General features: G+C 47.9%; 7 protein-coding genes and 1 non-coding gene across 8 annotated transcripts; 3 read left to right on the top strand and 5 right to left on the bottom strand.

Annotated features, from left to right (window-relative positions):
- Positions 1-572: 572 nt before the first annotated feature.
- HD556DRAFT_1362588 (uncharacterized protein) lies at positions 573-1,089 on the top strand. Its single transcript, XM_041302674.1, has one exon. It carries the CDS (start codon positions 729-731, stop codon positions 984-986), a length of 258 nt encoding a protein of 85 aa, XP_041161692.1. The 5' UTR covers positions 573-728; the 3' UTR covers positions 987-1,089.
- Positions 1,090-3,729: 2,640 nt separating this feature from the next.
- On the bottom strand, positions 3,730-6,124 carry HD556DRAFT_1234769 (ferric reductase NAD binding domain-containing protein; the record flags this gene model as incomplete). Its single annotated transcript, XM_041297684.1, has 11 exons — positions 3,730-3,857; positions 3,913-4,239; positions 4,295-4,359; positions 4,412-4,460; positions 4,517-5,049; positions 5,101-5,142; positions 5,193-5,336; positions 5,383-5,468; positions 5,525-5,550; positions 5,600-5,719; positions 5,767-6,124. The coding sequence occupies 11 exons, from the start codon at positions 6,122-6,124 to the stop codon at positions 3,730-3,732; spliced, it is 1,878 nt and encodes a 625-aa protein (XP_041161691.1).
- A 3,165-nt stretch (positions 6,125-9,289) lies between these two features.
- HD556DRAFT_t51 lies at positions 9,290-9,371 on the bottom strand. Its single transcript has one exon. It is a non-coding gene; the product is annotated as a tRNA-Arg (tRNA).
- On the bottom strand, positions 9,341-10,812 carry HD556DRAFT_1362573 (uncharacterized protein). The gene is made up of 4 exons (XM_041302673.1): positions 10,446-10,812; positions 10,249-10,393; positions 9,913-10,201; positions 9,341-9,851 (listed from the first exon to the last, which is right to left on the bottom strand). Exons 1-4 carry the CDS (start codon positions 10,712-10,714, stop codon positions 9,607-9,609), a joined length of 948 nt encoding a protein of 315 aa, XP_041161690.1. The 5' UTR covers positions 10,715-10,812; the 3' UTR covers positions 9,341-9,606.
- Positions 10,813-11,284: 472 nt separating this feature from the next.
- Positions 11,285-14,042, top strand: HD556DRAFT_1362569 (nucleoporin protein Ndc1-Nup). The gene is made up of 7 exons (XM_041302672.1): positions 11,285-11,704; positions 11,753-11,933; positions 12,037-12,178; positions 12,228-12,530; positions 12,580-13,309; positions 13,359-13,613; positions 13,667-14,042. Exons 1-7 carry the CDS (start codon positions 11,389-11,391, stop codon positions 13,777-13,779), a joined length of 2,040 nt encoding a protein of 679 aa, XP_041161689.1. The 5' UTR covers positions 11,285-11,388; the 3' UTR covers positions 13,780-14,042.
- HD556DRAFT_1518988 (uncharacterized protein) lies at positions 13,900-17,539 on the bottom strand (the record flags this gene model as incomplete). The annotated part of the gene is made up of 3 exons (XM_041309119.1): positions 16,185-17,539; positions 14,830-14,859; positions 13,900-13,925 (listed from the first exon to the last, which is right to left on the bottom strand). Exons 1-3 carry the CDS (start codon positions 17,476-17,478, stop codon positions 13,900-13,902), a joined length of 1,350 nt encoding a protein of 449 aa, XP_041161688.1. The 5' UTR covers positions 17,479-17,539.
- Positions 17,540-19,227: 1,688 nt separating this feature from the next.
- On the top strand, positions 19,228-20,036 carry HD556DRAFT_1526489 (Cerato-platanin; the record flags this gene model as incomplete). The annotated part of the gene is made up of 2 exons (XM_041309314.1): positions 19,228-19,638; positions 19,729-20,036. 2 exons carry the CDS (start codon positions 19,228-19,230, stop codon positions 19,753-19,755), a joined length of 438 nt encoding a protein of 145 aa, XP_041161687.1. The 3' UTR covers positions 19,756-20,036.
- A 169-nt stretch (positions 20,037-20,205) lies between these two features.
- On the bottom strand, positions 20,206-21,447 carry HD556DRAFT_1441865 (NAD(P)-binding protein; the record flags this gene model as incomplete). The annotated part of the gene is made up of 9 exons (XM_041306365.1): positions 20,206-20,238; positions 20,287-20,294; positions 20,352-20,448; positions 20,514-20,581; positions 20,633-20,701; positions 20,758-20,823; positions 20,874-21,026; positions 21,086-21,131; positions 21,187-21,447. The coding sequence occupies 9 exons, from the start codon at positions 21,445-21,447 to the stop codon at positions 20,206-20,208; spliced, it is 801 nt and encodes a 266-aa protein (XP_041161686.1).
- Positions 21,448-21,580: the final 133 nt, after the last annotated feature.

Below are 21,580 nucleotides of genomic sequence, written 5' to 3'. Positions count from 1 at the left end.
GAATTGGAAAGGCAATTGCAAGTGGAAGCGAGGAAGGGAACGGCCACCTTTTCAATTCAATCGCGTTGATTTTATCCTTGTTCTTGTTAGCGCTGGGACTATACTCTGAGACATGGAATTGTTGGCACTTGCAATTAGCAGAAGCTCGAAGCGGCTATTTTAATTTTTGAAGCGGCGCCTCGCACACTGCTGACTCAACGATCCACCTGCCCCCCGTTTCTGCGCATCCCACCACGAAACATGGTCCATGCACATGGATGACCTGGTAAATTCGTTCACGGTGATCGGCCTAATGATGGATCAATATCAAATTTTCTACGATCAGCATAATCCTTTTACTCCCCGCACACCCACGGAACTATGCCGGTTAGTTGGTGCTTTCCAAGTGGTTGTGTCAAATATGACTCGCTTACTGGGAAGCTCCAACTCGCCGGGCCTGTGCGACGTCTCCTCTAGGGCTCCGTGAAAAACTACCTAGTTTTTGACGTTGGAGTTTTTGACAGGTTTTTAACATGTTTTTAACGAGTCGATAACTCGGGGTTGATATTGGGGTGTCAAAAACTAAAATATATATGTATATGATCTCGGGAACATAGCCTATCGAATTTTCCATCCGAACATCCGAAATCACCGAAAAATCGTTAAGATATGACCGACAATCTGTCAACTACCGTCCAATTGAGCGTTCGGCTGAATCGGCTCAATGATTACAACAAAAATTTACCTTGATGAGCTTCTTCGAGGACATTGGGCGCAACAACGCACAGTTGAGCCACCTCCGAAAGGCACTCGCACAACTTCCACATAGTATCCCCCTCGGAAACTCCAAATATAATTTTGAGCACTATGCTCCAGATCCGGAGAGGGTCGAACTCTATGGCAGTACCGAAGCCGCACTGAATAATGTGCTCGAGGTCACATTTGCACCCAGAGGCCGGAAGGATGAGTCGGCACCGTGTCCATTCGAGTTTCAAGATGTCCCGTAGACCAAAAGGCCTCCCTCAAAACCAACAGTTAAGTTTCGTGACCTGGAAAGTACTCTTTTCGATGTCGATCTCGATAGCAATGGTCAGAAAAGGAAACACGACAACAGGCTAACCCGGAGCCGCAGGACTCTAATTCAGACTCGGAGGACAATTGGTTGGAGGAGAGCGAGGACCCGGAGATTGAGCGTGATCCAATGTACTGGTCTTGTGATACGAGAGTACTTGTGGGTAGCGAGGATGCTCATCTTGATGCTCCTCGATTGTTGGACTTACTATCAGAGAAGCCGGTGGAAGGGGCAAGCAGGACACCTCAACTACAGGATAGCACAGTTCCAACGCCTCCGGGAGGGCCTGTACAGTGGGCATTTGCATTACCGTAGCGAAAAAATGTCAAAATGACCTGAAAAAACGCATTTTTTGAGTCTGTCAAAAACTGGTCAAAAACTAGTTTTTAACTCGTGTCAAAAACCCCTCGAGGGTGGGGGTGAGTTAAAAACTCGTCGTTAACTCCGTGGATAGTTTTTCACGGAGCCCTAGTCTCCTCACAATATTTGCCTCCATTGACTCTCCCTCTTTCATGCGTGGAAGTTTTGACCTATCGGGTCTGTGCAACTTCTCCTTACAACGTGTCCGTCGACTCTTCTGTATGTGAGTTCCCATCCGAACGCCACACTTCTGTTGTGCCATTCTAATTGCTACTTTGCAGTATGGAGAACCCGTCCTCATCTAGGTATTATGTGACTCCAAGCGCCTTCTCGAGGCGTGACATTGCAGATTACACAAGTATCATCGAGGAGCTACACATACATCACCTTCGTTCTTCCGCTTTCCAGGTGCTTCTGAGGTGACTTTGATGACCATGTGAGGTGGGAGGCACAACAAGAGTCGCCACTCGAACTATGACTGCGAAGGGGGGTTATTGAGTATATGTTTCAGCTGGTGAGATGTGCGTATCTTGGCAAAAGCTTCAGGAGTGCTCTGAAGATTATCCCGGTATCACAGCAAAGATGGAATAAAGTTGTTCGAAGTACTTGCGCGCCAGCAGGAAGTATTCTCAGTAGATTCAGAACCTCGAGCAAATTCCATAGATCGAAGAACTGCAGAAAATGATCATACTGTGGTCGCCTTCCTAGAACTCATCTACCCTCTCGTCATCAGCCTACTGAGTTGAAGCAGCATACGGCTCTTGTTTCATGTCTCAAGCTCTTCGATTTCGACGCTGTATAGTGAGTAATAGTTGTTCACGTTCACCATACGTCCTCATATCCTGATTTGAATATCCGACGTTTCAAAGCTTTCACTTGGGATGTCCTTTCTCTTTTGGTGCTTATATGTATCTCTATCATATCGACCTCTAAAATGTCTCGCCCACCAGTTGATCTATCTAAGTCTTTCGGCAGTCAAAACCGGTACCTCTCTTGGTCGCGTAATTCCCGCCACTGCTCTGACATCACCCTCTGAACACTTCAAAATTCCTTCAACCCGGCCGCCAGTGGTACTAGTGTGGGCCTCAAGCAATACTACTCGCACCTCACTGATAATTTTTTCTTTTAGTGCATGGCGTGAGCGGAGGGTACAAAGGCTTTGTATGATCCGGAAGGATGCTTTGTATGATCACTATCCGTTCAAACCCCACACATCATAAGCAGCGAGCGGATGCAAAGTCGAAGGATTGCATAGCTATGAAACTAGGAGAACAAGAGCATTTTAAGGTATTTGAGTCACTTCTGATGCTAGATTTGTCCTCTCCTTCATATGTGCCTGGATCTACAGTCGACCTTATGCTGCAATTTGTCCTAAATTGTCGGCCAGCAGTCCGCGACATTGTGAAGGCACCCGGCAAGCGAGCGATATCATACATGGGATCCTTGTCATCCTAGACTCGCATACATAGCACTCATGAAAGTATCTGTGAGTACCAGCACTGTCAGGCCCATATTATGATTACACGCTTTCACCACTCTACTATTCTGGCGATCGGCTTCTTCTTTGGTCACTTTGACGCTGATAATGGCCCTTGCGTTCGTCGCACAATGCACATAGAATCTACTGATATCATCATCTGCGGGGTTTAAGATCTACATCCACTGCAGCTACAGACGACTAATACAAATATGTGCTTCCACTCGCTACCTGGTAACCACCAGAACGGAACTAGTGCAGGTAGGTCACCTTTAATAATTATCGCCTGTGTCTACATCGCCGGCGCCAAGCTTCGATCACGGCAGCCTGGGCCCGGTCAGGAAGCAAGGGCACGAACAATGGGTCTATGATTATTTCAAATCACGGCAATAGCCATACGAGTTGTAATAAGAATTGCACACGTAGCGACAACGGTGCATACCAGTTGGGCAGTTGGACCGCACCAACCGTGACCGGACTCCCACCTCCAGGGACTGCTGGCATCTGTGATGCCGTACTAGGTACCCCCTAAGAAGCTGAGTTAGCATGATTTTGCGTGTGAAGTCTTCTTCCTGGGCGACAACCACTGTCACCCCATTCCTTCGGTAAGGTTATACGATCGACGATCAAGCTCCAGGTCGACTACATCGCAGGAACAATTCATAGGAATGATAGAAGGGTAGAATTTCAATACAGCACCAATTGCAGTCAGTCCCGAAGTCGTCTAAATACCCTTTGTCCGAGATCCGCAAGAATCACTTGAAGTACATGGGCACACTGTCATTTCGTAAATATCAATAATATCTAAGGTCTGTTTCAGTGTAGACGTCCAAACCCTCTTTCAAGCGTAACCAAACGACTCGATGTGTAGAGTCACACTCGGCCCACCGTTGGCTACACTGAGAGGACTAGAAACCGGGAACCGAAGAGCACCACGAACAGACCGAGTTATACTCTGTGAGCCACACACTGAAAACAGAGTCAGTGTCACCATAATTTGCAGCGTATGGAGGCAAAAACTGACCGCTAACAGACATCCTGCCTGTCGCCACTGTCACTTCGTCTCTGAGGATAGCCCGGAGGTCGGCCCTTTGATGTACGAGCTTGACTGACTCTATCGCGAAAAGGGAGTCATTGCTTATTTCCATAGCTTTTCCATCCTGCAACTCAACCACCTCAGAGCGGGAATCGTCGCGCACAGGTTTGACGTCGTCAGTTCGGCCATACGATCCTGGCAAAGTCTCAGCAGTTTCTGGTGTACCGGTAACATGAATGTGGATTGAAATAGATAGAGAAGGAGGCGCAAGCCGGAGTGCCCGGATAAGCACATCGTCGATCCAGTGAATATGATCTGAGGAGCATAGACACATTAACCTCGCCACAAGCCTCGTATTACCAATTCTTACCGATACTCCGAATTGACCAGATGAAAACAACACGACGGCACCTGCTTTCACCGTTGCGGACACGCCTGAAACAAAAATCAGGTTAAATATACAGAATCGATAATGCAGTCGACATACTCTATTGTATCCAACAATACCGGTAGCGTATACGAGACTCCGGATCCACCTGAATGCGGGACATGCATGAGCAATGTTCGACATGTAGAAAGTTCAGCGACTAACCAGCAATGAGCACAGATGTGTCATATGAACCCAGGTTAGGAGAAGGCCCGTATGGCCCATCGACAAAGACTTTTACTTTGTCACCTTTCAAGGCAGCATCTTTCAAGCGGGCAGTGAACCCCTCCCGCACGTTTATGAAAAATACGAGCTCTTTCCAGAACGGAGCACTAGAACCAAGATTCCCTTCTGCAAGGCTCATCTCAGCATATTTTTCACTTGCTGGTTTCTGTTCCTTAGGCACATCAAAAAGGGTCGAATTGAAGCTCGCAATGGTGAAAGGGTGGGCCTCGAATGGCAAGCGTGAGACGGACGGCATGATGAGATAGGCAGTTTGCCCGGGCGTCCAGTGGAAATGAGACGGGCGGTGGAAACGCAACCGAACAAAATCATCTGATAGGAGTTCGGCGGTCGCGTCCATCGTAGACCCTGACCTGAATCCGAAGTATGAGTGGTTGAACACCACTAGACGAAGGGTCCGAATGAGCCTGTCCAATCCCCAGATTATGAAACAGGGGTAGATCCAGAAGGCGACGCTGGTGATTATCAGTGTGGAACATGTAAGTCGTGTATTTGATGAAACTCACTCAGAATCTTGTGTGTGGATGTAAGCGCCGATGAGGAAAATGCTGAAAATTTGTGTGAGTGTGACAAAGAAATAGAACTGGAATTGGCTCACGAAACCATAGCGAAATGAACGTAGAAGAAAAGCTCGTATGCTTGGGCTCGGACGGGACGCAAGGAGACGACACATAGAATGGCAGATGCGACCATGGAAACCAAGCCCCATAAGAGCCACGGCTGCGTAAAGTATGGTTGGAATCTGTGTCGTGTTAGTGCATTGAATCCTTTATACATGTTGCACGTACGGTGCATGTCGGACAACCTCGCCGCCTACATGAACCCAGAGCAAGACGAAGGCGACTCTAGACATCATGCGATGAACGTAGTTGAGCTTGAAGAAAAATCACGTTAGAATAAAGCAATGGCGAATATCGTGAATAGATTTACCTTGTCATAGCTGATACCGGTGATTACTGCAGGCAGTCAGCAAAGCAAGTTAATATGCAAGCACAGAGGCCGTACAGGATACTATGTTGTTTTTAGTTCCAAGTGCAGTGATCAGCGGGAACTGGCTCGATGCCAGCATGCCTGAGCGGTTGCACCAGTATGAAATGTTCAATTTGTGGCCCTGGAGGTCGGTTGCTAGAAGCTCTCTCAGAATATGCGAGTGACATCGCCAGGGAACTCACTGTTGATAAATGTCCATACAAAAAGAAAAATGATGTATGCCACAGTCACAAAAACCTCAGCCATGTTGAGGGTGTACGACTTTCCAAATTCGAGTGTCCAGCGGAAAGAAATGACACGGTACGCATTGACGAGTCCCAATGGAATGCGACGCCAAGAAAAAGCATGACGACGATGCACAGAAGCATGTTCTGGGTCGGAGGCGTTGGACGCTTGACGCCTCCCGGCGAACTTGGAGTGAAGGAAAGAGATCCATTGGAAGATGGCAATGATAAAAATGAAGAGTCCAATGCAATACCATGCTTGTTTCGGGTACAGCTTGTTTCGGGCGCCTCGCAGAAACTTGTCGGTGACAGCCATGAATGAAAAAGGGAGCCCAAGTAAACTCACACCAAGGAGTTGTCAGACCACCCTCGAAGCATGGCCCCCTTTATAGTCGACGTCCACATATAAGTTGTATGTATACAGAAGTGCCTGGAAAAAATAAGAATTATCAGATAATCGCCCAGATGAAAGAAATATGCAAAGAAATCGAACCCGTAAGATTATGTAATCAAGCTCTTGGCTCTAATTGGCACTCCGCGAAACTTTTGAATTACACACGACCAGACGTGTGCGTGCAAGACCGTCTCCACCTGCCTAATAAAGCACCAGCCCCGTAGCATCCAATTGACACTCATAAACGGCGATCTGATCGTTATTCTGCATACTTACCCAGCTACTGACATTCATAATGCATCTTGTTGTTAGTACACTATTTATCCATTTTACCAGAGCCTCCCACCCGTGTGCATCAAAGATCTGAAAAGAGTCTTATTACTGGATGGACAGACCTACAATGTTGTCCGCATTTCTTGGCAGGATCGATCGATATTACCTAGTGGTCCGAAGCTCGTCGGCTCTAATCGGGCGGCTTTAAAGGCTAAGTCGGAGTTATAGTTCAATGGACGTTCCCCCTCAATCTTCCCGGTGCCAGATCTCTGGGTAGGTCGTGTCTACACACATGCCATATCAGTACCTCGCCAAGTTAACTCGTGGGTCGATTGAACCCTTTCTCCGCCGTCGCTAGCCTGTAGGTAACTGTTTCTCATAGAATTCGATAGGTCAAAAAATGTACGAAACCAATCACCCCTGTCCAAGCCTGTCTGAATCGTCTTCTTATCTGATAACGTCTGATAAGGTACCATGACAGGAAGGTTCCGGTTTAGTACATTGTAACTAACCACCTGTATAATACCATAATAATAAAATTAACACTTTCGGCACCGGCGCTTGCCACATTGCAAATAGAGGCGACTGGCTGCAGCCACTAGAGTCGTTCGGGCGATTGTTTGCTCCGAAACAGGCAAGATTCACATCTTATAAAATATCCCACAGTGATACGTGTCCACCTCATAATGACAGATGTCGAGCACTTGCCGGGCTGCCCGGGCAGAGACTTGACAATACATCTTGTCTCGTGCGCTGCACATCTTCGTCTTCAAGCATCTAGTGGAAAGGTCTGTCATGGAGCTAACTAGCGATGAAGACACGAGACTCATGGTGCAGGTCATTCTGAAGACCAGGGAAAATGGGTATCTTTTCGAACAATGTGCTATTTATTGTCATTGGTCGAGTCAAGAATTTCACCATAACTCGGACTATGGCCCGATTGACATGTTTAGTTCCTCTCAGAACCATTGTTTGATGCATCATTTCATCACAATCTCAGGTACATAGCTTCCACGGCAGAACGAAAACGAGGCGTATCATCAACATTGTAGCCTGGAAAAGTATGTGAGCACACCGGAATGATGCGATATTTTCGGCCCCCTAATGCACAGAAAACAGACATGTGGCGAATCGCAATTTGTGCAATAAGCGACCCTTTCTTTCGTCATTTAACGCAAAACGACCATTGGTGTTAAAGAAATGTTAATAGCACCAGGAGCTGTCAAGCTAAAATCTTTATCAGCACTAATCGGTCAATTTATCCCTGGGCCCCGTTCATCCAAAAGACTTACATAGACCTGGAACGTCTAGCTCAGGACTAGCAGGAGTCCTGCATGTTTACTGACATGTCCGTCCGTCGTAAAATCACATTCGTGGCGAGCTCGTGTCTGCTACCTTGAGATCACTGAGGGTGGGATTGTCCGATTGACTCAATAAATGTCAAGTTTAGGCCCGAGATCATCGGTGTGATCAACTTGATGTTTGTAGACATCCACAGCGTACGCGTTTAACCAACTTCAGTTTATCGGTGACAGGCGCTACCTGAGGCACACCGTTAATTGCCCGAACCGCAAACATGGGTTCTGACAGCTCGATAGGCCCTGCGTGCCTTCTTTAGCTTTTAAGAACGGATCCTTGGGCTTCTGATGAAAATGTCTCAATGTAGCAGCCCAAGCGCGCACAAGACTCAGACACGGCAGTCAATGTATCAGGTACCTGATTTGTGTCAAGTCCAGCAACGGGATTCTGGAAGGAATATGTCGGTAAGAGGAAATAAAAATACGAGAGGAAAGGACGCACAAATATTAAAGTAAAAGGAAAGACATACAGACTCGAATTTGAAATACTTATCTTAGCTCATCTTATTGACCTTGAGAGGCAACTCTCTACGATTTCAATTGCCTGCGCGGCTCTTCGTGTAGCAGCCCATCCAGGATGTTAACACAGACTTTGGGGTCAAAGCTGTGTTTGCCGTTCGTTTGAACGTGATCACGGTGTATCCTGCTGCCATGCGATTAGCACCGGCTTACGAGTAAGTAGACGGAGCGTTACAGACGTGAGATGATGCTTGGCGAGCGGGCCCTGCATTCTACATCATGATATACTGAATGGACAGAAATTGGACTCGGAAAAAGCGCGCCCCAGCCAGGATTGAGTTGTTTGTCCTTGTTGTTTTGTTCGACTTCCTTGTTTTGGAAACGGTAATAGATGATATTCTGAATTCAAGTTCGCGCTGCCGCATGAACCAGAATAATCACAAGCACCGAACAGTATCAGAGTCAGTGACTGAGCACGAGCACTGACTACTGAGTAACCCCGGCGCGTCGAACGCCACATCGAACAGGCCCGTCGGACCAAAATATGAACTCCTAAGATGGGTGGGCCCTTCAACAGAACCCTAAGGCACAAATCAGATTGCGGGTCAATCAAGACACCGCTGAGGAACCAAGAGGAAAACCAAAAAAAAAAAATCATGGTGTGCTCTGACAGACCCTGACCAGCTCCCAACAAGATCAATCACCAGGGCCCTCTGAGGACCCTTATTTCAGAATCAGCTTACTGATCTTGACAGTGAAACTTATTAGTTACCTGACAACCCTGGAATATAAAGTTGACTTATCTTACGAGCCAGTAAGCCATCCAAATTTAGGATACCCTAGCGGGTCAAAAATTCCCATGGCATGCCGCGCACCACACACACCGTAAGAGCGTTTTCTTCGGATAGGTGTATCAGGGGCTATTTAGCACTTGAGCTTGAGGTGCAATTTAGGTATGTTTCGACGTTTCGATCCAAAACAGAATAAGCGCTAAAAATGACCACCGCAGGGGTCGAACCTGCAATCTCCTGATCGCCGTGTCATCGTAGTCAGACGCGATGCCATTTCGCCAGGCGGCCATGTATGCATGGATAAACCCCTAGATATTTGGGGAAAATGTCCAGTGGGATACATGAGTACATAAGACAGTGGTAGCATCTAAAACATCATGGATAAAGGGTAGAAGCCGTTACTGGCCTGGTATACTGTTATTACAGGGGTATGGGTATAGGATTGTTTAGCATAAAGTTATCCCACATAAACCATCGAGGTATAAAGGATGAAAAAGACTACACCTTGTAAAATGTCTTTATATCAGAAAGAGGATTCAGTCTTAGCACCAGTCTGTTGCGGCTCTCCACTCGGGGGCCTCTCTAATCCAACATAAGCATACACGTGCTCGCGCGCCGCGGGTATTGAAGCCCTCAGACGGCGCTGGACATCCCTGAAACGTCCAGCTGCCTTTCTGAGTTCAAGCCTGTCCCAAACATGAACAGCCTGCCTAAGCGAGCCACGGCGGCGTGGCAGCATCCAAGACCTTGCACGCAAGGAAGTAAAGCCTAAGCAAGGGTAGCGCTAGGGCTCAGTGACTATATTTGAAGTACAAGCGGCGATACTGACCTGATGCCGTGACAGTTCCTTGGCTGACGGGCTGAGGCTTTGGGGATTTGGCGCGCTTGACGAACCCCTTCAGGCACCCATAAAACCAGTATGCGTGAAGAGGAAATATGCAAGCCATGATCAGGCCTGGGCCATACGAATCATTCGCAACATGGTGCCGGCTGGCGACCATCGATACACATAAGACTACATGAAGAACAATACGAGTCGCAAAAAATGACATCGCGAAAACCACGTCCGAGCGGAAGCGAGGGTTGAGACTCGCAATGGCGAGGAGGAAGGTAGGTGCCTGTATTAAGTTAGCGCTCTTGTGAGCCATAAGAATTGGAGTTTCACCTCCATCACAGCAGACAGCGCAAACAGATGACTCCAGCCCTGACGACAGGCATACTCGACGATGAAAATGTATATCGTGTGATGAATCCAGCCTGTTAGCAAGTTAACCTTGCTACGGTAGTAAATCACACCCATCAGTAGGTCTCTATAAATACATCACATGAGCGCACGTTTTAAAAGCGGAAACTCGGACCTACGTGACAAGATAAGCTTGAAAGAATCGACTGGTGCTCTCCGTCCAAAGTGTCGACCTTATCCCTCTTAAATCTCCACGAGAACCGACGTAGAGAAAGAAAAGAGGTAAACTTGACAGAGACATCGCAGCGCTACTGATTGTGGTCAATATCCATGATTGTTGTTTCACGGTGGAACATAAAGGTGCAAAGATGTGATAAGCCACTATCAGCGCCAGAAGTGAGTACAAAAACGCAGGGGGTATCGCATCCTCGATGGACACGTCGAACATGACACGAACGTGAAGGGGCGAGAGAAGGAACCAACGTCCCGCTCATCGAGTTGTAATTTTAAAGAGCCCAATAATGGCAGTTTATGGCACGTTTACCGATATGGTGCGAGCCTTGGCAAAAACTTCGCAGCCTGAAAAATCCATTTTTGTCAATACAAAATACAGGCATTCGCTGTCACACGGACGGACTCGGGACTGCAGCTGCATCACCCTAGAGTCTGCCACACCAACCTGAAGGCCCGAAGGGACACACAGTGCCATGTACAGCTTTCTGACAGCGACAGTACTACTAGTAATAAGACCCAAGAGCGCCTACTACTGAGTTTTGGCTTTGCACGTTGTTCGTGTTAAACGAACGTGCACGACGGTCCTACATGTGAAAATTTGGTCATAAGTGATTCACCAGTAAATATAAGTACTATTGGTTGCGCGTTAAATCCACTTTATCGCGTTCTTCTCTGCAGACTGCAGCATTCAATTGTACAGTAATTGTTTATGTATTGGAATTGCAAAGTTCGAGTCCAGCTGGGGACCCTAACCCTACGCATCACCAGGCGCTTCAAAACGTCAACTTCATTTGTCTCTTCCCATCAAAGTTTCACCAAGAACTTTACCGTCGCCTATCCTTTTACTGTGGCGACAGATACTCAGAACTGGAATAGTTCAAGGCTACGATGTCTGCGGGAATGGGAGAAACTTTGCGAACACGAGCAATAACATCCACATTGACTGCACGCTTATCCCCGACTGTGCCATCTGCTTCTCAAACTTATGAACCCCTTGTTAGGTCCGCCCTTCGACAGCGACTCACCCACAATATATTCGTGTTCTCTGTTGCATTTACCTTAGTTGTCAGCATTCTTTTGGGGGGAGAGGATGAGACGAGTGCTTTCGCCAGGTTGCTTTCGCCTGGAACTTGGACGATAGCGTGCCTTAAGTGGTTCGTTGGCGTGTTGCCTGTGATTGCTATGAGAAAGGTTTATCTTACCTGTGAGTTACTTCACCTCGTGTGCATGCTGTCTTATATCTGTTGCATAGCTGCCGCCACACCTGCAACTTCACCAGCCAAAATGCTCACGAATGCTATTGCAAAACCAAGCACACGACGGTGCTTGGCAGTGTACATGTCATGTACATTGATGCTTTTTGCGCTCTATATGAGCTCGTTTACATCGGAAGAACGCGAAACCCTTCGTCTGAATGTCTTCGTAAAGTCAAGGTATGTGATTTAGCAATCTTACTGGATGTGCCCGGAAGAGAGTTGCGTGTGCACGATCTCATCCCGAGTATTGTTAAATTTTGGAGGCTGAGATTTTTACCAGGAAACATCCGTATTACCTCAATGGTCGACTGCTCTTCCTCGTCCTGGCCCAGTTGTGGTTAGCCGCTAGTTTCTTGCTTCGAAACATCATGTTAGACCGCTTTGTGTTCAAGTGGACGAAACCTTTGAATTCGTCGGAACTTGTCAGTGTTTTCCTTCCTTTCTGGACCATGTTTGACGATCCACCCGTAGCCATACGCCACAAGCAATCTTCTGAAACTGGTCTTAACAATGGCTCTTTTCACCTCATTTTCATTGATGGTGTATAGCGTCGCTTTTGGTCTATCGCGGATGCTTGTTCTTCCACTACTCTTAAAGCTTCCAGCGGTAAGCAACATTATCCGACCGTTTGTTGCACATTATGCAAAGGGTACATGGACTCTAACTCTACCTATATTACACTGGTCGCTTCTGGTTCGTTCATTTATGATGGGCCTTGTGACTCTGATGAGTTGGGAGTTCGCGGAGTCGCTATTTGACGCATATGTTCCCCAGGTAGTTATCCTTTTGCAACGGCAAATCTGCATTCTGAGGTCTTTTCCAGCCGATCAAAGTTGGTAACCTTACTGCAGATCCCAATGTGACAGTTGTCTCGGGGATTACGACTCAAGACACGGTGTTCGCACATTTTGCATATTCTGAGTTAGCAGAGCTCGCTTCAGACGAATCCTCGACAGGGAACGCACGTAGAATAGCCCTATTTGGTGACCAAAAATATAGCCCGAGCTTGTGGAATGTCGTGGCCCGCCAATCGCTCTTCCGTCTTGGACAGGATTATCAAACATTCCTGCGACGCGGCGCACCGATCACTCCTCCTGTCATTGTAGCGCCGACAATCCCCAAACCCAAGGATCCGCCATCGACCCCTCTGATTCGAAAGGCTATTTTCAGGGCTCCACGACAATCTCCTCTTAGCACTATGTTGGATTCAGTTTCGTCAGATTCGGAGCTCTCGAAGGCTGCCGAGGCAGTGGCAGGCGAAATGGAGGGACGGGCCAGTCAAATGCACATTCCAGAGCTCTTCCGGTCTGTGGCGCCGTCATCTGCGGCTGCCCCATCAGCCAATGCTGTTGTGGCTAAACCTACATCAAGTATTATATCCAGCTTCATTGCACAGGTGGAATCGCACAGTAGGGGTCTCGTTGTGGGCTATTGTCCAGTCTGGTTGAAGGAGTCGGCGATGAGATGGAATAAATGGTTTTATCGAGAGCGCTTGAATAAGGCCGTTGAAGTTTGCCTGCCAAACAGGGAGCTTGATGCACTCATCATTGAAGGTGCGGCCGACTTCCATACTTTATATGCGGCTATTGAACCCAACAACAGCGCTATCGCACTTCGTCTGTACTTCCCTGAGCGAAGATCGGTATGGTGTGGTTCAAAGGGATATACCACGCATCATCGAAGCTTTCCTCTCGTTTTTATCTGCAATCGAAGAGTATCAGATCGAGGTGAACGCGAAATACACACCACCGACGCCTGATGAACTCTCTCAAGGCGACACAAAAATATTGGAAGAAAAGGAGATGATGCGTTTAGAAGTTGCCAGAGCCGGTGACGTACTGGTCGTTGTCTCAGATGGTTTGTGACTTCATGCCTCGCCCAGAAATTAGCTGATAATTCAAATTTCACAGCACTGAAAACTGGGGTGGCAAACATATCGCGGACGTTCGGCGATAAGCTAGTTGCTTTCAAGTTTCCCCCTCGGACTGCACGGAAACTACAGTCATTTGTTGACTACACTTAGTGTTTCGGCGAGTTGGAGCCGTGGATGATGAATCCCCGTGTCCTATAAATCTCAGGCGCCCTGGGACTGCTCCCGTATTATGCATCTCGTGAGGTAATAGTGGGCAGCGTTGTTGACACTTCAGGCAAGCAGTCCCCACACTGTATCTATCCTTCGAGATTCAGAACGTCAAACTATCTATCGCAATCAATAATCCTGTGTGCCGCTTGCTTTACAGTAACAAAAATACACTTTGCCAAATAAAACATGGCAGTTATCGACGAGCCGCGGACAAGAACTCCATAGTGCTTTTTTGCCCAACATGCGTGACGGCAGGGGAGAACGTGCGTCGTGAACGTGTGCTTATCGCATTCATCGACATATCTTTGAGCACGTTTTGGGTGAAGCCCCAACCCGGCATAACTTCTTGGCTGTTATCACCGAACAACATGCTGGATTGAGTGAAGTTTGCAACGTGCAGTGAACGCACAACGTAGTCACGTGACTTTCCTTTGCTCACGTTCAACGTCGACGATAGACAACTTGTTTGCATTTTGAAGATTTCATTACATGTCAGAATGGTATCTATCGAACGAACAACATTGGCAGTACACTTGGCGGGCAAGTTGACAAGCACTAGTAGCCCACTGCACTAGATCGTTCAACTCCTCCAATCGAGGGTATGTACTGAACCATTTCTTGATATTGAAGGCCACCTGCATTGATCGTTTCGATCTTTCTAAATTCCCAACAGTCATACGCGTAATCTAAGGTTTAGAATACATGCACCGATACCCCGTGGATAACCTGGAGGACATCATCAACTGCAAGTAGTGGCTGACCACTCCTGCGTGAATGCTTCGCAGTCAGCCTCCACTGAATCAGTTGTCATATTTCATGGCTGCTCTTCAAGTCGGTAACGTCCCACCAACTTCCTCTTTTTAGTGATTGCCATGCGTTTCACCGACAGATCTTCGTCTATGCCTGTCTCTTCCATCCCTCTCGCCAAATCCCAGACTCCCATTCGGCGTGTAACTTCTCTCTTGCGTTCTCCGCTTCAAATCGGGGTACATTCCCGTCCACGTTCACACTCTACGGACACTGTAAGGCCATCAATCAGTCGCCCCCTTTATTACACTCCTCCCCCCGCGGTCGCTCTTCAGACCGCGTCTCTATCCACCGACAGTATCATCATCACATCCTTCCAACACGCACCATTCTGCTGCCATGAGGACCTTGTTACCATGCCTCGCCCTGAACTTGTGCAGGTTGCTCAGAACATCAATGGACGTCTGCCAAAGGCACTGCAAATTGCATGCGGTGATGACGTGGAAGATGCAGATATTCGGGGAGCGATAGAAGTCCTAACTGGGATCCGCGCAGAGACAACACGGGAATCAGTCCCACCCGTTCCAGGCGCACCTAGGGCGGTACGAATAAAGAGCATGGGTGCGGCATTTGATGAAGCACCCTGGGATGTGGATATTGACTCGAGTGCAACCGTGACGGACGAACGGACTATTGTTTCTCCTTCTAGCCCACTTGCCATGCGTCGCCCGCGCTTGGAAATGCTGAGGGAGGAACAAGAACAAGAGGAACCTTTGAAAAAACGGAGGCGTGCTTCACCGGAGAATGCTAATACCCCACCTGGTCGTGTGCCTACTACGTCGGGCTCACGCCTCCTCGAGAGTCTTGACATTTCAGCCTCTCCTCTGCTCGGGTCAGACAGCAGCGAGGTCGTGAGCTCCCTGACCAGCGCTCAACGGAATGTACAGCGTCGACGCAGTGCTCGTCTCTCCAGAAACAACTCCCACCCGCGCGAAGTTGTAATTCGCCTCCCCTTTGCATCTTCACCCACAGCACAACCTCCCCGCATGCTCCGTTCGCACTCCCAAAGGACAAGCCTTACAACGCCTGTGCAGGTCTCGAAGCTCAAGCGTGCTCAATCCGATGCCAATGTCACTCTTACACGCCCTAAGTATCATTTTCGACGCGGGCGCGCTACATCCAAAGTTGTCGATCCTGCCGAATTCGTGCACGATGCGGAGAAGATAATGCAGGTGCTACCGATGATCCCCACAGGGTCTAGGCTCGCAGTTGATTTTCTCACTCCTAGGGCCCGTAGTGCGAGCGCGTCAACTACGGCCTCGCAGAAGAAGAGTAAAATCGGGCCAAGGGTCGTGGAGGCGATGGGGGAGATGGTGGTATAATTTGGAGCACGCCAGATGCATAGCGTCACCCAGTTTCCGAAGTTGAGGAGTTTCGAGTCATTTCAGTTAAGGCCATGTATTCATTGGACTTATTGCGGAATGGATGCTATGTTACAACAAGTATAATACAACTTCGGACATAGTAGTCTAGTTAAGATGGTCGTTTCTCGTTTGACGAAGAAATCGACCTGATTTTGTGTATGTGATTGTGGTAACCTTGATACGCATTGCGGGCATCACGAAGCAATGACTTCAGGAGTTCCTTCTCACCAACTTTAAACTCGGACAGGTCACTAGAGCTAAGGTCGAACGACTTTTCTCCACCGTTTTCTTCCAGTTCCTCCACTACTTTGTCTCTCCATGTATTCCATACTCTTGTTTCGTTTGGGATGAAACATTGTAACACCTCTTTTGGCTTGAAGTCAGAATTCGGAGGCCTCCGGGTATTATCGCTGAGAACCAAACATGCAAAAACTGCCTGAGCAGCTCTGTTTTTTAGTGCAATTTTCAACATGGGTGGATGATGAAGCGCTTTCAACAGGATATCGGTTTGTATTTTCTCCGGCTCCAGTGACGACAGGAATGAGTTGTATGCCCATGATGCTACAAGCGATACGATGAACATGATCTGACCGAACGTCGTTGCCTGAGGGATAAGAAGGAGCTGGAGAAGAAATTGTGCGAGGAGGAGAAGCGAGCAGAGTCCGATTCGCCTGAACTCTGGGCCACCAGGGATTTTCAAATCAAATTTCCCTTTGGTTATTGGATCGATGTCTTTCTCTGCACCTCTGAGGATGACTACATCGGTTCGCATGAGGAGTATCCCGTCTGCAGGCGGCACACCCGGAGCGGCTTCCTTAACGGAAGCAAATTCGACTTGAGCAGTGCCCATGACAAGGCAAGATACGCCACTTGAAATGATTCCTAACATGATGAGGGAAAATGCTAGCCAATCTCCTGAAGCAGCAGAAGCAATGCACGTCGCGAGACTGATGGTAATGGGAATAGCAGCCAAGAGAGCATGATGGATGCTCATCATAGGCGCCCGGTCCAAGTGCTTCACGTCTGCGTCTCCGACATCGACGATGGTGACGGACAGAGGTGTAGTCTCCCTCCCTTGCACTTCCGCCTCTGGCTCAACTTCTTTCGACCTCTGTACCATGAGGTACGCCAGGTGACCAGTGATCATCTCTGTACCCGAGAAAACACCCCAATAACGAGGGCCAGGTTTTCCATCTAGCCCAAATACCTCTGCGGGTGTGAGATTTGGGCCAGGGAAAAGACCATCCCAGAATCTTGAGCTTGAAAGCTGCCCGAACTTTTTGGCGACGGTATAGCTTCCTGGTGAATTATACCAGCCTAGCCAGCGCCTCCCACGATAGAGATGCACAGTAGCCATTGCAGCGATAACTTCATCGCCACCAAGGAATCCAGCAACGTTAGATGTATTGAGATTGAAATTCGACTGGTTAATGGGTACAATAAAGGTGGGCAGAATGGTGGTATTCATGGTGTTGTAAAACTATCTCCGCGAGCCGAACATGCTCATTTGGCATCTACATAGCCTCTAGGCGCTAACTTCCTGGGAAATGATTTTACCGCATTGGAGATGTGTTCAAGTTGGACAACGACAACGGCTCGGAGATACGCACTGCATTCTACATGCAATCATCATCAACACACGTCGCATGCACGGATTGGTAGGAATCATATGTCTCAAGCATCTTTTGTGCTATCGTCAGTCTTTCATTATCACCCTCTTTCGTATGATATTCCCATGATCATATTTCACTTGTAACAGCACCTGGACGCGTTCAAGTTTACTTTTGATATTTTGCATTGACTACTGCCTTTTGCTTCTTATGCAAGTCAAACACACCACACATATTCTCTCTGGTAACGTTTGAAACAGGAGCTGGCTACCTCGAGCTGATGTTGGTGCCATCCGACATTGGCAAATTCTCGGGATTTAATCGGGATGCCTGTCACTTTGTCAGCCACTGAGCCGAGGTCGCAGAGACCATGTTTGTTGTTGAAAGTTCATGTGTACATGATGTACTGTGAGTACCTTCATCTTCGTACGCGTCATCCTTACTCCATCCCTTCAAACCTCCCAACACATTAGAAGGAAGTTAAACGTCCGTCATCAGCTCGGTCTAAGGGAGGCTACCATCGGCACGACAACGTCCAGCCCACGCCTTGCTCCATTGCTTCCGAACTTTCCATCATAGCCTTGCACTTAGATCCTTCAGGTTAGCACTCGATCACCATCTATACACGCGGCTCTATACGCTACCAAATAGCCAACAATCAAGCTTAAGCTTGATTTCGGATAGAAAGGAGCGCCCGGAAATTAGCACTGGTTGACAGACCTCTTATCAACAAGAATCATCATGAGAAGCGCCAGCTCATGACAGGTGTGCGCAGGGCCGCCTTCTCGCACTCGCCGTTCTCTGCATGGATATAGTGCTGCTCATTCACTTGCAAAAAATATAGGGGATTAGTCTCTTGCGTGTGCAAATTCTCTCATGATATATACTTTGTCGGGTCCAAGTGCCCGGAGGGCTGTAAAAGCCTGTTCCCAATGTATACAAGGCCAGCCCCGGGTGCTACCAGGTTGTTCCGTATGCTTGTATACATCTGGCTACTAGGCCTTGCTTCTCTGACTGTCACTCAGGCTCCCGCCACCTCAGTAGGTCTGTGACTAATTTACCCGACAGGCTCGCTTCTTTTAACTGTCTCATTGACACCAGTTCTATGGTTTTCGCGCCACACTATTGCCGGCCAAGCTGTGTTTTTTCTACATCGTGTTCCTTCAGTCAGTGAGTGTGGCAATGCAGATTCCATCATTTCCGCTAAACAATAAGACACGTTCTAGTATCGGCAGGGTAGAATCTACAGACTAGACAGTGGTTTCCATGCCGATCGGAAAATTATGATCAATCGCCGAAGCTCAGTCTTCCATATTTTCATTACACTCGCGAGTATATTTGATTCTTGCATTTACTATTACTCTTCCTAACGCGAATTAATGACCCAAATGATGCGGTTATGACTTCCCGAGTGCGACGATTCTCTCGAGACACTATACGACCACATGTACTGACGTTTTAGGGTGCATGTATCCAACGGAGAAGTCGAAACATAAACGCATAAAGAAAGGCGACTTTTAAAAAGCAAATTGCACCTCGGGCCTCAACTTTCAGCTCATTCCTTCCTCAGCTACACTACCACACTTCATACACCTCACAAGCGCATCATGAAATTTTCATCCGTCCTGTTCTCCGTCTCCGTCTTTGTCCTTTCCGCTTTAGCACAAACGACAGAAACCCTTTCATATGACAGCACGTACGATGACGCCACCCTCTCCCTTTCCAGCGTCGCTTGTTCAGATGGTGCCAACGGGCTTGAGACAAAGGGATACGCGACCCTTGGATCACTTCCCACATTCCCTAATGTCGGCGGTGTCTACACCGTGACGGGGTGGAATTCCGCTGCGTGCGGGGCCTGCTATAACGTCACATACGGGGGTAAATCTGTTGCTATCCTCGCGGTCGACGTATCCAAAACCGGCTTCACTGTTTCAGAGTCGGCCATGAACACCTTGACTGGTGGCCTGGCCGTTGAGCTGGGAAGAGTGGATGCTACGGCAACCCAAGTGGATGCGTCAGTATGTGGCTTGTAGTTGCATTGTGTCGGAGTGTATCGGTATGTATGCTGTTGCATGTCTGATATGCAAGCTGAACATTTACCTCTTCAGGAAGTTTCTTCTGCGTCTGGACTCTGACTCTGAGTGCCAGACAGACAATAATGTTCAAGCTGAGACTTGGGACTTACGGTTTCGATGGACTTGAATCGCATATCAAAATTAGCTGAATAAACGGACAACAGGCTCTTTGTGGAGTGGCTTTCATATGTAGACTGCGGTTATTTGGACTTATCGACTCTGTACTTACCTGCATCGTCCATGGATACTTTACGTAGTGTCACAGACTTGACAGTGTTACAGACCAATTGTAGATATCGCAGCATATTCCATACAGCATTTTGTGCAAAACTTGAAGGAGGATGTGGTGCGGACCTGACTTAAGCGGTACCCCGACATGCAAGGTAATATCATTGGCATGTTCCTGAACGTTAGCGAGAGCTTGCCTATAGTAGGCTATTGTACACGAGATGATACAACTGCAGGCTTTAGCGTATGTAAAGGTATAAACCCTACACCAACCAGCAAGATTTAATCAAAGCGCATTCCACCATCGATCGTGATCTACACAGTTGTCAGTCTTCGTGCACAGGCTCTCAGAGTAGCACTTACACTTTGCCCTGTTGATTATTTCACATGAGCAAGACAGACTGCAAAGAAGGTTCTATTATACTTACCTGTGATGAAATGAGATTCTGCAGAGGCAATGTAAGAGACCAGTCCTGCAATGTCGTCTGGAGCCCCCAAATACCCGACACACGTATTCTTCTTAGACTACCGAGAAAAGCAGTAAACAACTTGAGCGAAGTCATGAGAACAGCCCTGTTGTCTTGTCTTACCTTTTCGTTATAGACACTAGGGTCAGATGACCCCATCAGCTTCATGCTTGCCTCATTTAGTTCGTCGACTTTGAAGCTCAGCTTGCATCACGAGATATCTTGTTTATGGCTTTACTCACCCATAGCCGTCATGATTGGTCCTGGAGCATAGGCATTCACGGTGATACCGTGGCATCCGAGTTCGATAGCTGACATATGATCACTTGTCAAGATTGTCGGAACGCAATGTAGATAGACACCATACCAGCAGACTGCGTAATCCCTCGGACTGCAAACTTGGAAGCAGAATACGCGCTAAGGTATTGTTCACCTGTGCGAAAGAATGTATTAGCGTTAAAACCTACGAATGGACACACACACCTCTTTTCCCTACTAGGGAGCTGGCGCCGATGATGCGTCGACCTCGTTTGTGGGTCTCATTCAAGGCAATCATCTTTCGAGCGGCGTATTTGTAGCTTAAAAACACGCCCGTGACATTGACAGCAAAGATCTTTTCCCAGTCTGCCAATGTAGCTAGTCAAGCAAAGTCAGTACGACGTTGCAGATATAATTTACAGAGCTAAATTTCTTACTTTCTACCAATGATGCGACTGCAATGATACCGGCATTTGCGACCATCTCAAAAGTGGCATCAATGGTGAGAATAAATCGATGCTATGGCATCTATACTCACGACATCCAGACCACCAAGCTCTGTCACAACGCCGTCCATCATCTTACGAACGTCATCTTCGACTGTGACATCTGCAAGAAGTACGCAGGCCCTTCGTCCTGCATAAGTCCTCGTTATCTCCCGTGCGACTTCCTCGAGGTTCGACTTGTTGGTAGGAATATCACTGAGTCCAATGTCGAAGCCATCAGCGGCCAGCCTAAGAGAAATGGAACGGCCAATGCCTTGACCAGCACCGGTGATTAGAGCGACCCCTTTAGACATGGTAGCCAGAGATGTAAGTCAATGCTGGGAATCGTGTCTGCAACCTGAGATTATAACTGTAAGACCAAGCGTCCATCAGGTCATGGGTCTCAGTCCTCGAACATGTCAAAAATAGTACTCGGTAGCAAAGGTC

This window comes from Suillus plorans (genome assembly GCF_016647745.1).
Source record: "Suillus plorans strain S12 chromosome Unknown HD556scaffold_20, whole genome shotgun sequence".
Lineage (NCBI taxonomy): Eukaryota > Fungi > Basidiomycota > Agaricomycetes > Boletales > Suillaceae > Suillus > Suillus plorans.
Note: the sequence above shows the minus strand (reverse complement) of the source record. Positions and strands in the feature narration are given on the sequence as shown.

Excerpts from the sequence above, each read along its gene's own strand:
- HD556DRAFT_1362588 (XM_041302674.1), top strand. The coding sequence starts at position 729 with ATGAGCTTCTTCGAGGACATTGGGCGCAACAACGCACAGTTGAGCCAC.
- HD556DRAFT_1362573 (XM_041302673.1), bottom strand. The coding sequence starts at position 10,714 with ATGTTCGACGTGTCCATCGAGGATGCGATACCCCCTGCGTTTTTGTAC. Across the intron at positions 10,394-10,445 it reads TTTCAAGCTTATCTTGTCAC|AGACCTACTGATGGGTGTGA; the intron begins GTAGGTCCGAGT and ends ATGTATTTATAG. Across the intron at positions 9,852-9,912 it reads AGGAACTGTCACGGCATCAG|GCTTTACTTCCTTGCGTGCA; the intron begins GTCAGTATCGCC and ends ACCCTTGCTTAG.
- HD556DRAFT_1362569 (XM_041302672.1), top strand. The coding sequence starts at position 11,389 with ATGTCTGCGGGAATGGGAGAAACTTTGCGAACACGAGCAATAACATCC. Across the intron at positions 11,934-12,036 it reads AATGTCTTCGTAAAGTCAAG|GAAACATCCGTATTACCTCA; the intron begins GTATGTGATTTA and ends GATTTTTACCAG. Across the intron at positions 12,179-12,227 it reads CTTTGAATTCGTCGGAACTT|CCATACGCCACAAGCAATCT; the intron begins GTCAGTGTTTTC and ends ATCCACCCGTAG.